Below are 15,982 nucleotides of genomic sequence, written 5' to 3' on the forward strand. Positions count from 1 at the left end.
TCATTATCTATGTGGGATTCTGAGTGGGCGGGGCTATGATAATGAGGCTCTGTGCTGATTGGCTGCCTGAATGTCGCGATATACCGCTACGAAAAAATGGCTGAAGCGCCGGCCGGCAGAGTTACCGTGTCATAACTGCATGGGATGCGAGCGAGCGTCAGCGACAAAATCAATTCCATTGCTTTATTTTCTATTCGACGAACCTAACTGGTCGTTTTGAGTTGAACATTTGTCGGACGCCCTGCTTCTATTTCCTTCCTGTCGCTCGCGTTGAAAGCCGGTTGAAAGCGCTGTAGGAAACGGTCACGGACGAGGAACGGCTGATCCAGTTAGTTGAAATGAGAAGTTATCTCTCTCAGTACGTTTACATGCAGCAAAGAAATCAGATTTCTGATGGTATCAGATAAACATCCAGAAGACCTAATCACTTGTCTGAGTTTACATGCTGTTCAGAGAATGGGATAAATGTCCAGAGCATGGCTGACTCTGTGACGCTATGTGGCGCTGTAACCATGGTAACCATGGTAACCATTTCAACAAAGAGCCACTTCCGGTTGACGGTTGTTTTGTTTGGCTCCAATGTTACGCCTTCCGTATATTTTTCCACTTTATTTTGATCTGCTCCGGTGTCCTGATGAAGCTTCTGCCATCTCCTTCACAATCTTTTTAAAAAGGTGTTTAAACAACTATTTAACACGCGCCGTCTCCTTTCACTTCCGGGTGAAGCCCCAGAGGAAATTCTCCAGCAGACTGCAATCTCCGATGCCGTATACATGGAGTTAACATTCCGACTGAACGGGTTATATAGGTGTTGCTATCGGATTATTAAATGTCTTACAGTATATAGGTCCGAAATAGATTAGATCATTCACTACAAAAACCTCAATAATGTCACGCAGTGCTACGATAGTCGGACGCTCTCATGCAATTACACAGTTTTATAGTTGTGGGCGTGGTTTGCATTTTGGTTACGTAACGACGGGAGCAGAATCTTATTGGCTCGTAGATCCACATCACACTGGACGGCTCATCCGGGCGGCTGTACAGACACTGCAGAATCTGGTTGCTTTCCTCCTTCTCTGAGTTGGCAGAATGAGGGGAGAACACTTTATATATGTTAAAGCAAGAAAAAACCTGTTTTTCATAATAGCTCCCCTTTAAGTTTGAAGCTGTGTTCTCTAATTCTCAGCTGATGGATACACCTTTCCTCCGCAGTGCAGACTCTCCTCTCCTCTGGATCCGAATCGATCCAGACATGTCCATTCTGAGGAAGGTGGAGTTTGAGCAGGCCGACTTCATGTGGCAGTACCAGCTGCGTTTTGAGAGGGACGTGGTTGCACAGGTACCCCAATCATTTAATTTGAGCTGTATGTATTACTTTCCTGCATCAGGTTGCCTGCAGCCCTCTGGCCGTGATGCATTATTCTTGTTTTCTCATCAGTAGGAGTCGACCATCTGATTCTGTTTGGAAAAAAATAGCTCTCTTCCACTAAGGTATTAAGAGGCTCCCTTCTGCTTTTGGGAAGAGGGGAGCCGTCCAGTAAGAGATCCCTGACAGATCCTACTTCCTGGAAACGGTTCTTTCTGTTTAAATGTCGCTTCAGAGAGACGTCCCCCAAATGAAACACTCCACTGACCATTAGTAACACATAAAAGATGGAAATCCTGCTATAGAGGGTCTGCAATGATGTCACTTCTCCACTGGACCAGCCCCCTTACTGTACTGAGTGGTAAAACATCATCAAAAACAGCTGCAACTAGTGGAGAAGACGGGATAACAGCTGATTATCGGCTTAAATTAAAGGCAGTTGGACTTGACAGTGACCCGTACAGTTACCCCAAGAACCAGTGGTCCATGGACATTAATATTTGGTACAGTTACCAAGAACCAGTGGTCCATGGACATTAATATTTGGTACAGTTACCAAGAACCAGTGGTCCATGGACATTAATATTTGGTACAGTTACCAAGAACCAGTGGTCCATGGACATTAATATTTGGTACAGTTACCAAGAACCAGTGGTTCATGGACATTAATATTTGGTACAGTTACCAAGAACCAGTGGTCCATGGACATTAATATTTGGTACAGTTACCAAGAACCAGTGGTCCATGGACATTAATATTTGGCCATGAATCCAGTTTCCTGATATTTGTATGTACTTAATTTCTACACCGGGGAAATACATGAAGCAAAGCTTGAAGGCTTACAAAAGTCTTGACGCTTGGTCCGACTTCAAGGCAGGATTTGTTGTAGAAATTAAAGTGATGAGGACACCGAACTTTATGATTTGACCGTTTAATGTTAGCTACCCAAAAATCCAACATTACCTGATACAAAATGGGAATATGAGATTTAAGGAGGAGAGGTTCTGTGAAGAGAAGTGGACCAAAGTTCCCCCTGAGAGTGTTCAGACCTGCTGACCAAGCACCTCATTCAACTGGACTATTACGTTGCACATTGTGATCATCAGTTTCATTATGTCACTCAACTTCCAGGACTGTCATAGCTGACGCTTTTGCATTGGACCCGTACCCGGCTGGAATACTCGTGGTTGTGACTAAAGTACCGTACATCTCTTCTAGGAAGAAGCCATCGCTGCACTGGAGAAGTTTCCCACTCCGGCCTCCAGACTGGCCCTGACTGACATCCTGGAGCAGGAACAGTGTTTCTACAAAGTCCGCATGCAGGCCTGCTTCTGCCTGGCCAAGGTAAGAGCCCAAAGCACCAGAGTTATAGGGGTCTAACGATACACTAATCTCACCATACGGTACCATACACGGTATTGAGGTCACAATAACGATACGATATTATTTTTTATTTTATTTTTATTTTTTGAACAACCTTGAATGAGGAACGGGGACAGGAGTTTTCCGGCAGTACGCGCTGGTGCTCATGGGAAATGTAGTGTTCTTTCTGGTAAAGCACTACCGCTTTTGTCCAAAGGAGCCGCCAAACTCAACAAAAGCTGAAAGTTACATTGTGCTGCTTTTAAATTAATTTGTTTCATTCGTTAACTATTTGAGCCACTCACAGCTACCCCCGTTGCTATAACCTCAATCATAATTGATGCTGCGTGAAAGGTGAAATAGCTTGTGTGACGACAATGATGGATTTGCATCTAACTTTCAGTCAGGTGACCTATGAACTGTCAATTATCCATCAAGCTCCACAATTATCATGTTAACATCAGATAGATTTGTCCAGGACTTTTCTCTTGCGGGACGGGAGAAGACACAAAATCAATTCATCTCATTATTGTGTGCCGTGCGGGCATGAATTCTCAGAGTTTTGCGGGAGGGGCGGGAGTGGAACACACACGTTGCAGGCGGTAATGGTCAGAAATTCAGCGGCAGCAGGATGAAGAAAACAGTCCCGCTATAGCAGGGCTCTAGTGCCATCTTTCTTGTGTTTATTATCAATTGCCACATAATTAAAGCAACCGCATACTAAATAAAAAAAAAAAAAATACTAATTAACTGATTAGTCGACTAATCGTTTCAATAGTCTGTGACTAGTCGACTATTAAAATAGTCGTTAGTTGCAGCCCTATTATCGTTTCATCCTCACACCTTTGGGGACGACACAATCTGTACATCATAAAAAAGTTTGATTCCTGCTCACCTTAGAAGTAAAAGTTGAGCAGAGCTCAAAACCCTGCAAGAGTCCCGTGATCGGGACCAAAACGGTGCTAGTTTCTTCTGAGCGTAGTAAGATTTTGGTCCGCGGGTCGAGGTCGTCACGTGATCCCGCTGCACCAATAGGATGTTACTAGTCAACACAATATATTCATATTAATAACCCAATATCGCGCTACAGTTTGTCACCTCCACGACACGTATCGTGACTTTTTTGTATCGTCAGATTTCGTGGCACGATATATTGTAACACCCCTAATAAGTTAGGCTTAAGTGTCGCACACTTTCTCTTCATTGTCTGTGAAACATAATCCAGATTGGCTATGGGATTCTTTACCCTTAAATGTGCCTGGCTAGAATATGGGAGTTGGTGGGAAATCCCTTTTTAAAACACAGAAATGACAGGGATCCGTATCGGCATCCCTAGTGTATTAATTTAGAGTTGTAGTGGTAAGACTCTTATAAAGGTTTGCATGTTGGAGCTGCTACTGCTACTGTCATTTAGCAGACACTTTTATCCAAAGCGACTTATATCTGGGACACACACCATGGAGCAATTACCGTTAAAGGGGACCTATTATGGCATCTAATCCCTATTTTAAACAGGCCTTGAATGTCTTAAAAACAAGCTTTTGATTGTTTTTGCTAAATAAATTAGAAATTCAGCCTCTGAGCCATGTCTTTATCTTCCCATTCTTTCATCTTGGTTGCCATTCCGGGGCTTGAACCTCCGTAGCCACCAGACTACTAGACTATCACCCCCCTGAGCCGTCCAGAACAGGAAACAAGACAGACGAGCTGCAGAGCCAGATCTCAGGGCTCACGTTCCCCAGCTCCGTCTGAAGGTCACAACGTGACCTTTGACAACGTACGAGGAATTTGGAGCAACGCAGAAGCAGTTGATTAAAGAGACGACGTTCCTTTGATTTCCTCAGCTTTTAAGAACGGACGTCTTGTTCTATTTCTGGAATATTATCTCGGTAATTGAAGGTGACATTGTATTAGTTATATTTCTCCACATTCTCACCCTATATTCAGTTTATGTTTGAGTACAGATGTTTTTTACATTTGTTTTAATTTTACTATTATTTTTCCAACCAAATGTTTAGTACAAAAGATATTGTGAAAGGGGCTACTTTGGTATAAAAACACGAGTTCCCCGCCAGCTCGACCACCCATCACTTTAACCCTGACTGCATAATGCCGCTCTGTGGCTGTAAGAACGTCTTTGTGCTCCAGATCTGGTGCACTCTGACTGGCACCCCGCTGGATTTCCAACCTCCACGTTCCACCTGAACCAATATTTTTACAACAATGATGAACTGAGCCCGGGCTGAAAAACGGCTGCACTTCATGTTTTTCTTTACTTTACTGTGTTTGGCTGGAGAACCCCAGCAGCCCCTATTATAATAACTTTTTATGATCACACACACACACACACACACACACACACACACACACACACACACACACACACAAGCATGTGTTCAGAGACCACACTGACCACAAAATGAGGTAAAGAAGACCTTGATTCTCTCTGGCTGCTGTGGTTGCTTGGTTGACTTCTTGTACCACGATGTTGTGGCAATTAATGAAATAAATTAATAAATATCCAAAGGTGAACATACAGGACTGTCTCAGAAAATTTGAATATTGTGATAAAGTTCTTTATTTTCTGTAATGCAATTTAAAAAAAACTAAAATTTCATACATTCTGGATTCATTACAAATCAACTGAAATATTGGAAGCCTTTTATTATTTTAATATTGCTGATTATGGCTTACAGTTTAAGATTAAGATTCCCAGAATATTAACATTTTTTGAGATAGGATATTTGAGTTTTCTTAAGCTTTAAGCCATGATCAGAAATATTAAAATAATAAAAGGCTTGCAATATTTCAGTTGATTTGTAATTAATCCAGAATGTATGATGTTTTTGTAATTGCATTACAGAAAATCACAATATTCAAATTTTCTGAAACAGTCCTGTAACTTTGAAATGAACGCGCATTCAAACAACAGACGTGCTTGACAAACGAATCCAGAGAACTCTCATGTCCCTTTCTATAAATCTAAACAGATGACAGCGTCTCGTCTCGGCGACCCTTGACCCCACGCTGCTACGTTTAGAAAGCTGAGCCACCAAAAACATGGAGAACCCTATTTGCTGTTCATTCATAGGTTTGTTTTTACTTGTTAAAGACCAACAAATGCATCAAACAAAGGCATTTTTGCACACTTCAACATTCTGGATTGAGCAATGTTTATGACGCAACGCTTTTAGAATACTCAGTCATGCTGGATTCACACTGAAAGCGTCAAAAATGTGCATATATAGCATATAGCCTACATATATCTATATATATAGCGTGTAGCCCTGTGTTGAAAAAAATTGATTTTCCGATTCTGAATCGATTCTCATATTAATATCTAAAGATTGATTTTTATTTATTTTTTTCTCATTATTGCTTTTTCGCCCGGTGAATTTAATCCCAGTAGTCATGTCATTTAATTAATTCACACATGCGCTGTTGAGCTGTTGCAATTTCTTTCTTTTTTTGCACTTTAAATGGATATTGAAAGGAATATTTGAGTTGTTCATTTCTTATTTTTTTCATACAAATAACTTTTGGAATTTTTTTTTTATGCCCAGAAAAGGAATGTTTTGTTGGACACGAGAATAACTACTGCCATGTTTTTGCCTTTTAAATCTGTTTAAAAGTATGAAAACATTAAAGTTTTCAGTTATCATTGCTTTATATACTGTCTTGGGGTCAAATTTGCATAAAATGCTAAAAAGCAAATTCTCAAAAAGTTAAAAACCGAAAAACACAGAAAATGAAAAAAATAGAAACGGAATGTGTTAAAAAATGAAACTGATTTCATCCGTCTCTGTTTTCTGCCCTAGATCTGTTTGGTAATTCTGACCCACGATGTTTCAGAAAGCAGTTCTATCAGCATTCTGGGAGCTGATTGGTCCTTACAGCATCATTAGCTGCAATACTTGCTGTTGAATCTCAATATAATACTAGTAGTAATATGTTGCACAACTACAGTCATATCATTCATGCAACAGCTCAAAAAACTGTTTTAATAACACTAACCCAAATCAATATCAGATTGAATCAAATCTTAATAATCGATTCTGAATCTTAAGAATTGGAATCGATTCTTGACATTTGAATCGATCCCCAGCCCACTTCTTCAGTTTCCTATTTCACCATGGATCACACTTTGGGAAGCTTCTTTATATTTCAGTGTTATTTCCACTAGATAAGAGTGAGTTTGATGCTCCTTAACCAGGTTGGTCCTGGATCAACATCAACCATCATCGTTGGTCCCGGTGAAGCTGCAGTCTGTCTGAGTGAACACTGACACACCGGGTCCCAGCGGATTTGGTCATAATGTTTAAACTGTGTTTTGTTATTAATAAGCACAGTTTTAATTATTTTGCATTGGATCGATGTAGCAAATAAAATCGTTGGGACCATCCAGCTCCTCAACCATCAGTTATTGTTTCACATTCAGATTTCAGGTAGAATGGCAGTCAAATCAGCAAAAATGTCAGTTTGCTGGATGAAATATATTAATTCCTGATTAAATAAGTGTGTTAGTGCACAGCTCTGCTCATGTACGCATGTGAATGAGTGTAAGTTTGTGTCTACATGAAAGTACAATCTGCATTGAGGGTTCTTGCTTCGGGAATCCCGGTCTGTGATTGGATGCTGCCTCGGCGTCGCCGCTGCTCATTTGCATAAAGTTCAGATTTTTCAACTTCAAATTGACGCTCTGGAGCCTCCAATACCTCCAACGCCTCCGTGGCCTCGCTTCCCCGGTTTAACTGCAGTTCCTCTGCTCTCGTGTCAACAGATAGCCAATGCCATGGTGAGTACCTGGCAGGGCCCGCCGGCCATGAAGTCCCTGTTCACCAGAATGTTCTGCTGCAAGAGCTGCCCCAACATTGTCAAGACCAACAACTTCATCAACTTCCAGAGCTACTTCCTGCAGAAGGTACCGAGACATGGCCCTTTCTTAGAGCCACACTGCAAAAACTCCAAATCTTAACAAGAATATTTGTCTTATTTCTAGTTAAAATGTCTCATTTTTAGTCAAAAAATCTCATTACACTTAAAACAAGACTCATTTCCAGAAAAATAACTTCTTATTTGACAATTTTTACCTGTTTCAAGTAAATTTTCACATAAAATAAGTAGAAAAAATCTGCCAATGAATGAAGATTTTTTGCTTGTAATAAGAAGATAAATCTTGTTCCACTGGCAGATTTTTCTACTTATTTCAAGTGAAAATCTACTTGAAACAGGTGAAAATTTTCAAATAACAAGTTATTTTTCTGGTAATGAGTCTTGTTTTAAGTGTAATGAGATTTTTTTGACTAAAAATGAGACATTTTAACAAGAAATAAGACAAATATTCTTGTTAAGATTTTGAGTTTTTGCATTGCATCTCCAGAAAACTCTAGAAAAACACTGTTCATTGCAAAATTCTGCTCTTCAGTTCTTCTTTTAGCGAATGTACCACAATGTGTGCCTGTGTTTTTCATGCCAGACGATGCCGGTTGCCATGGCATTACTCCGGGATGTGCAGAACCTCTGTCCCAAAGATGTTCTCAACTTTATACTTGACCTGATCAAGTATAATGACAACAGGAAAAACAAAGTAAAGACATCCGCACACTATGATGGAATACTACTACTACCATTGCTATTATTGTTACTTCCAAACCCAATAAAGCCCCACATAAGCCAGTGGGAGGAAGTGACATTAATATTGATCACTTCTCTTCTCTCCTTCTCTGTGTGATTGCAGTTCTCAGATAACTACTACCGTGCAGAGCTGATCGAAGCGCTGACCAACTCTCTGACTCCAGCCATCAGCATCAGCAACGAAGTGCGGACCGTGGACAATTTAAACGTTGACGTCCGTCTCATCCTGGAGGAGCTCACGCGCTTCCTGAACATGGAGAAGCTGCTGCCCAGCTTCAGGAACACCATCACTGTTAGGTACGGAGGGAACAGGTGTTTCTGCTGGAACCGCTTCAGCAAGTTAGAAAAACCTACATCAGATTTAGGCCCTGCTTCCACGTAGCAAAAACGGTGGTGTTTTCATGCGTTTTGGCCGTACGTTTACACAAATACGGAGCTCAAAGTCACCAAAAACCATCATTTCTGAAAACTCTGGTTAAAGTGGAGATTTTCAAAACCTCCGTCTTCACGTTTGCTTGTAAACAGAGGGAAAAGGACATTTAGGCTTCAGAACGTCACATTATGAGACAGAAACGTCACCAGCGTCATGAGTGAGACTTGTGTTTACAATTTGTTTGGCCACCGTCAATATTTTCTTGTATTTTACTTGTTTTATATTCTAAAGTCACACTTAAAAGTAACTCCACTTCTCTGTCACTCCAAACCAAAGACTCTCGTTCATCTTGGAAGTAATTGGAAGTTACTCGTGTCATTTGTTGATGGTTTTTTCCAGGATTCTGATTGGCTAGCATGACAAAATAACGTGGGGGCCCATAACGCTTTCAGTGTGGACAGAGAGCGTCCGATGTCACGCAGTGCGATGCGATAGTCGGACGCTCACATGCAGTTAGGACAGGCTGTCAGTTATCAAAATAAACCCACTTTAGTTGTTTAAGCTCATTTATGTGTCAATTCAATGATTCAGTCATATACCAAAATCCATTTAAATTGAAAAATGTTGCTTCTCGTGTCAAATATTTATATGCGATTAATTAATTACAAAGCCTCTAATTAATTAGATTGTTGTTTTAATCGAGTCCCACCACTACTTTGAATGTAAAATCCATCCATCCTCTATACCCGTTTAATCCCTTGCAGGGTCACGGGGGTCTGCTGGAGCCTATCCCAGCTCTGAACGTAAAATACCAATCATAATTTTCCTTGTTCCCCATCTCCTTGTTCCTTGTCTCCTCCTCTAGCTGCCTGAAGGGTATCCGTCAGCTCCAGAAGAACGGCCATATTCCCAGCGACCCGTCGCTCTTCCGCTCTTATGCTGAGTACGGACACTTTGTAGATGTGCGTGTTGCTGCGCTGGAGGCTCTGGTGGACTACACTAGAGGTATTTACATGTCTGATTCTGTTAGTATTCCCCTGCTCTCAGTATTTGCTCCATTAATCTAACTGGTGGTTGGCTCTGATCAGGAGTGGTGAATCTCCTGCATCACAGGTGAGTGGAGCGCTGCTCTATCAGTCAGAAGCTGCTGGTTAAACACCAGGGCTGGGGATCCATTCAAATGAGAAGAATCCATTCTATTCCCATTCTTAAGATTCAGAATCGATTATTAGGATTTGATTTGATTCGATATTGATTTGGGTCAGTGTTATTAAAACTGTTTTTAGAGCTGTTGCATGAATTATGACTGTAGTTCTGCAACATATTAATACTAGTATCATATTGAGATTCAACAGCAAGTATTGCAGCTAATGATGCTGTAAGGACCAATCAGCTCCCAGAATGCTGATAGAACTGCTTTCAGAAACATCGTGGGTCAGAATTACCAAACAGATCCAGGGAGGAAACCGTATTAAATCGGTTTTATTTTTTCCCACATTCTGTTTAAATTTTTTCCATTTTCGGTCTGTTTCGGTTTTTAATTTTTGAGAATTTGGTTTTTAGCATTTTATGCAAATATAACCCCAAGACAGTATATAAAGTAATGAAATATAGACAATTTATGCAATTATAACTGAAGACTTTCATGTTTTCATACTTTTAAACATATTTAAAGGCAAAAACATGGCACTAGTTTTGCTCGTGTCCAAAAAAAACATTCCTTTTTTGGGCATAAACAAAAAAATACCAAAAGTCGATTTTTAGGAATTAATGAGAATAGATTTAGAATCGGAAAATAAATTTTTTTCAACACCGTTTAAACACTATTAAACACTTTCATAATTCACAAAGCTTTCATAATTCATTTTTATTTTAAGATTTATTTCCTTTTTCCACAAGAAAACTAAGGTTTATAGTTTACAGCTTGTATCAACTCTAATAGAGTGACATGTCTGCTGTTGTGTGTGTTGGTGCACGTGTTGTACATAATTATTGCCACAGGGAAGCTGAAGATAGTAGCTACACTTACTCTTTGTAAGCCGAGTTGTCTCTTAAGGCACTTTTCCACCAGCACCTACTCAGCTCATCTCAACTCAGCCTGGTTTCTTTTCCATAACAATCAGCACCTGGAGCAGAAGTAGGAGGTTGGAGTGAAGCTGCTGTGACGTATTTGAGTCTGTATCTAAAGGAAGATTTGTTAAAAAATGAGAGTGAGAGAAGCTTCAAGCGGCTACACTTTTTAATTTTTTTTAGTTTGTCTCGGCGCTGCTGAAAAGTCAGCTGGAGCCGTGAGCAGCTATGAAGAGACAGAGCTCCTGGTAGATCTGGTCGTTCCTTATCTCCGTCTAGATCCCTTTTTAATTCTCTCCTCAGACACCAGGTTTATGAACATCTGACCCTCAGAGTTGGATCATGAAACAGACTTTTGCTGCCATTGGTTGAATAAAATGAACAAGAATCCGTCAGAGTCTCTTTCTCTGATTTCCTCCTCCTGACTCAGACGTCTGACTCCAACCCCCCGACCAATCGGTGGCCTGTAGTGTGATGATGTCAGATACAGCCGACTCAGCAGCTTAGAACCTCGGCAGAATAGTTACAGAAAAAGTATCTACTCGGCATTTTAGACCCCTAGTGGGAAAGTGCAAAACTGAGTCGAGTCGAGCTGAGTAGGTTCTAGTGGAAAAGCACCATAAGAGTCTCTAGAGGGAGAAATATTGCACTTTGCCTCAGCCTGCAATAAAATAGCGGTCAATTCATGATACTTTCTCATTTCCTCATTTTTATACCTAATAATACAATGTGTTGTGTACATGAGACAACAATATTGAAGAATTTATGGATTTCACGCTGTGATCGGTGATCGGAAATACCGGGATCTGCAGATACTGATTTTGGAGATGTGACGTATATCTCCTAGGTACGGTGTAACCAGGTCAAAACTGGGGTGCCAAAATGTTTCCGTGGTGTGATGAGCCTTCATGGCAGATGTTGAGTTTGTCCTCTCTTGTTTTGCTGCAGTTGAAAGAAGCTCAGCAGAGCTGCAGTGGCTTCTCAAGATGGTGGAGAACGACCCATCTCACTACGTCAGGTCAGCTACCGCGCCCTTATCACAACGCATTCATTCATTTTTAGACATTATCACAAAACTCTGACTTAAAGAAAAGAGGATTGCTCACCTCATGTGTCCTTTACGGAAGAGTATTAGTGCCACGCAGGAGAAAAAATATTTGAGAGGGGAAGATTTTTTTTTTATTGTGCACTTCGAGAAAAAAGTCAATGTCGAGACAAAAATTGAAATGTCGAGATTAATGTTGAAATCGATTTCGAGAATAAAGTCGAAATTTCGCCCTTTTTCTCAACATTTCAACTTTGTTCACGAAATTTTGACTTTATTCTTGAAATTGTATTTCAACATTATTTTCAACATTTTAACTTTTTTTTCGAAATTGTATTTAAACATTTTAACTTTTTTCTCGAAATTGTATTTCAACATTATTCCTGACATTTCAATTTTTTTCTCTCGACATTTCAACTTTATTCACGAAATTTTGACTTTATTCTTGAAATTGTATTTTAACATTAATCTCAACATTTCAACTTTTTTTCTCGACATTTCGACTTTTTTCTCGACATTTCAACTTTATTCACAAAATTTTGACTTTATTCTTGAAATTGTACTTCAACATTAATCTCAACATTTCAACTTTTTTCTCAACATTTTGACTTTTTTCTCAAAGTGCATAATGAAAAAAAAAATCATCATCCTCTAAAATATTATTTGTATTTTTTCCTGCCTGGCCCTAATACTCCGTAGTCTTTATTGTCGACCGTCAACATTTGTGTTTTCATCCCTTTCATCCAACCAGACATAAGATCTTGGGTATTCTCTGCAAGAATCCTCCGTTCACTAAGACAGCGGACTCGTCTCTGTGCAACGAGGCTCTGGTTGATCAGCTCTGGAAACTTATGAACTCAGGTGAGACACAGACACACAAATTTAACTATCATGAGTTACTAATTAGTTACTAACTTATGACGTGGTAATAATTGCATGACTGAACTGCAATCTGGAATCTGTGATTAGATATTTTTTGCTAAAAAGTCATAAAACTGCAGTTTACCAGCCTTTATGGAGTCAGGAATCCTTGATATTTTTTTTGCGCTGACACAGCGAGAATAAACATGGGACTTTTTTATTCGTTTTGTTATATCTTTGTTTTTAAGCTGGTTGATGTCATTATGAAATACCCTGTTGAATTAAATTCAACAGGTAATTCATTTAGAAATTTTTGGGAAAAACAATAGGAGAGTCACTTGTGTTGTGTTTAAGGTAGGGGTGTCAATCAAGAACCAGTTCTTGTTCAGAACTGGTTCCCAGTGTTTCAGTTCATCGGAATCCAATGATGTTGTCGTGCACACAAGCCAGCAGTCAATAGTAGGGATGGGAATTGATGAGATCTTTCCAATTCCATTTTCGATTCTGTTTAACGATTCAAATCTTTATCGATTCTCATTTGGAAAAAAGGAAAACTACGTAAGAGTATTAGGGCCAGGCAGGAGAAAAATAAAAATAATATTTTAGAGGAGGAAGATTTTTTTTTCATTATGCACTTCGAGAAAAAAGTTGAAATGTCGAGAAAATAGTCGAAATGTTGAGATTAATGTCGAAGTACAATTTCGAGAAAAAAGTCCAAATGTATTTCAACTTTATTCTCGAAATTCTGACTTTATTCTCGAAATTTTGACTTTATTCACAAAAATTTGACTTTATTCTTGCAATTGTATTTCAACATTATAAAGAGACAACAGGGCACCTTGCAATACTTTCCAAGTGGATATTTCCTCAAAGGGTTAGGGTTGCAGATTTGTAAAGTGCCCAGTTTGATTATATTTCACTTGATTGTATTTTTTGACTGGCTGACATTTTTGAGTAGTCAGCTCTAGGGGTGGGTATTGGGAAGGACCTCACGATACGATACGCATCACGATACTTGAGCCACGATACGATACACATTGCGATATCCCGATTATGCGATATCCCGATTATTATATCAAATCAAATCAAACTTTATTTGTAAAGCACCTTTCATACAAAAAATGTAACACAAAGTGCTTTTCATAAAACATAAACATAAAATGTATTAATGCCCGCACACACACAGACAGACACAAGCAGACACACGGTGCAAACATGGCTAGGCACAGAGGATCCAGGTGAGGAAACAGTATCAGGGAGCCGTCCACGCCAGGAGGTCTCATAGCCCGCAGCTACAAGGGGGGGGGCCCACAGAGACCATCCCGGCCCGGACAGATAGAGGAGTCCACACCACAGCGGTAAAGCCGTGGTGCAGAGCTCCACCACCATCCAGTGTTTAAAAAGTACAACATAACGTAAAATCCTAAAAGTATGTCTAAAAAGCAAGACATTAAAAACTAAAGGAATAAGACAGTAGAATGTATAAAATAGACCATAAATAACGACTAAAATATTTAGATAAAACATTAAGATAAAACAATGAAAATAAATTATGATAAAAAAAAAGAATAAACCAAATATAAAACAGAGCAGTAAGATCCAATAAAAATAAGGGTGAGCATAAGAAATGTAAAAAAGTTAAATGAGTCAGTTAAAAGCCTGATTAAAGAGATGGGTCTTGAGCCTCTTTTTAAAAACATCAACAGTCTCTGCGGCCCTGAGGTTCTCCGGGAGGCTGTTCCACAATCGGGGACCATAAAAACTGAATGCCGCCTCCCCGTGTGTCCTGGTTCTAACTTTTGGTATGGTTAAAAGGCCAGCACCGGAGGACCTCAGGGTCCGCGAGGGTCGATAGGGTAAAAGTAGTGCAGACAAATAAGAAGGCCCAAGACCATTAAGACACTTAAAAACTAGTAAAAGAACCTTAAAATCAACCCTGAAGCGCACGGGGAGCCAATGCAGCGATTTTAAAACAGGTGTAATGTGCTCCCGCCCTCTGGTCCTCGTCAGCACGCGTGCGGCTGAGTTCTGTAATAATTGTAGGTTGTGCATGTTCTTTTTGGGAAGACCAGAGAGCAGGGCGTTACAATAATCTAAACGATATGAGATAAAAGCATGCATTAGCACCTCCGTACTAGCCTGAGAGAGAAACGGGCGGACTCTGGCTATATTCTTAAGATGGTAAAAACCGATCTTTGTTATGTTTTTAATATGTGGAATAAAAGTGAGCTCAGAGTCAAAAATCACGCCCAGATTTTTAACCGATTTGGAGGGTTTAAAATCCTGTAACTTTGGTAAAAGTTTCTCTCTCTGGCCTTCAGGACCGATGAGTAAAACCTCTGTTTTGCCCTGGTTGAGCTGTAGGAAGTTTGCTGCCTTCCATGACTTGATGTCTAAAATACAGTTAAAAAGGGCATCAGTTGTCGCAGTGTCATCAGGAGACACAGCGATGTACAGTTGCGTATCGTCAGCGTAACTATGGAAGCTGATGCCGTGTCTCCTGATGACGTCCCCAAGGGAAGCATGTAAAGGTTAAAAAGAGTTGGACCTAAAATTGACCCTTGGGGAACCCCACACCTTATCTTATAGATTCCTGAGGAACATGTATCCATACTTACGAAGAAACTACGATCAGTGAGGTAGGACGTGAACCATTTAAGAACAGTACCAGAGAGGCCGACCAGGTGCTTCAGTCTGTTTAATAAAATGTGATGATATTCTACATAGTTCACCGAAAAATTTAAAAATGCATTACACATCTTAAAATCCAAGTTGTATATATGTACATCAGATGATAGTGATGGATCTTAAAATCCGAGTTGCACGTTCATCAGATTATAGTGACAATTCATGGGACAAACTGAGTCAAAACAATGTTTTATTATAACTAAACAAGCTAAAGTTACAACATATTTGTATATGTTTTTCATATTATTTACATCATATGAAATTAACATTAAATTTAGTATGAGGTTGCTTTAATTATGTGGCAAATGATAATAAACACAAGAAAGATGGAACTAAAACCAAGGACAGGCACAGTGATCAGTCAGTATAGATATAAATCCATAAATAAATAAACCTCTGTCCGTTATTTTTCATTTTTTAAGGACAGGCAATAGTGTTATATAAAAAATAAATTATAAAATGAAATAATACGTGAAATAAAACCTGAGCTCAGTGCAGGGCCCTCCCAGGGTTGGTAGAGAGTGGCAATGCCCAGGACTGTCACTTAGGTAGGAGCACTGGGTGATATAATGGGAAAAAA

At 39.7% G+C, this 15,982-nt stretch overlaps 1 protein-coding gene across 2 annotated transcripts in view; it reads left to right on the plus strand.

Annotated features, from left to right (window-relative positions):
* LOC133424380 (transcription initiation factor TFIID subunit 2-like) overlaps positions 1–15,982 on the plus strand; it is a 42,391-nt gene that overhangs the window by 13,404 nt on the left and 13,005 nt on the right. For both annotated transcript variants that reach the window (XM_061714941.1, XM_061714951.1), the window contains exons 16-23: positions 1,216–1,342; positions 2,588–2,713; positions 7,512–7,652; positions 8,208–8,318; positions 8,469–8,662; positions 9,604–9,743; positions 11,757–11,826; positions 12,605–12,714. In XM_061714941.1, the coding sequence (XP_061570925.1) occupies positions 1,216–1,342; positions 2,588–2,713; positions 7,512–7,652; positions 8,208–8,318; positions 8,469–8,662; positions 9,604–9,743; positions 11,757–11,826; positions 12,605–12,714 (1,019 nt within the window). The remainder of the gene's footprint in view (positions 1–1,215; positions 1,343–2,587; positions 2,714–7,511; positions 7,653–8,207; positions 8,319–8,468; positions 8,663–9,603; positions 9,744–11,756; positions 11,827–12,604; positions 12,715–15,982) is intronic.

The sequence above is a fragment of the Cololabis saira genome, chromosome 3, assembly GCF_033807715.1.
Source record: "Cololabis saira isolate AMF1-May2022 chromosome 3, fColSai1.1, whole genome shotgun sequence".
In the NCBI taxonomy this organism is placed as follows: Eukaryota; Metazoa; Chordata; class Actinopteri; order Beloniformes; family Belonidae; genus Cololabis; species Cololabis saira.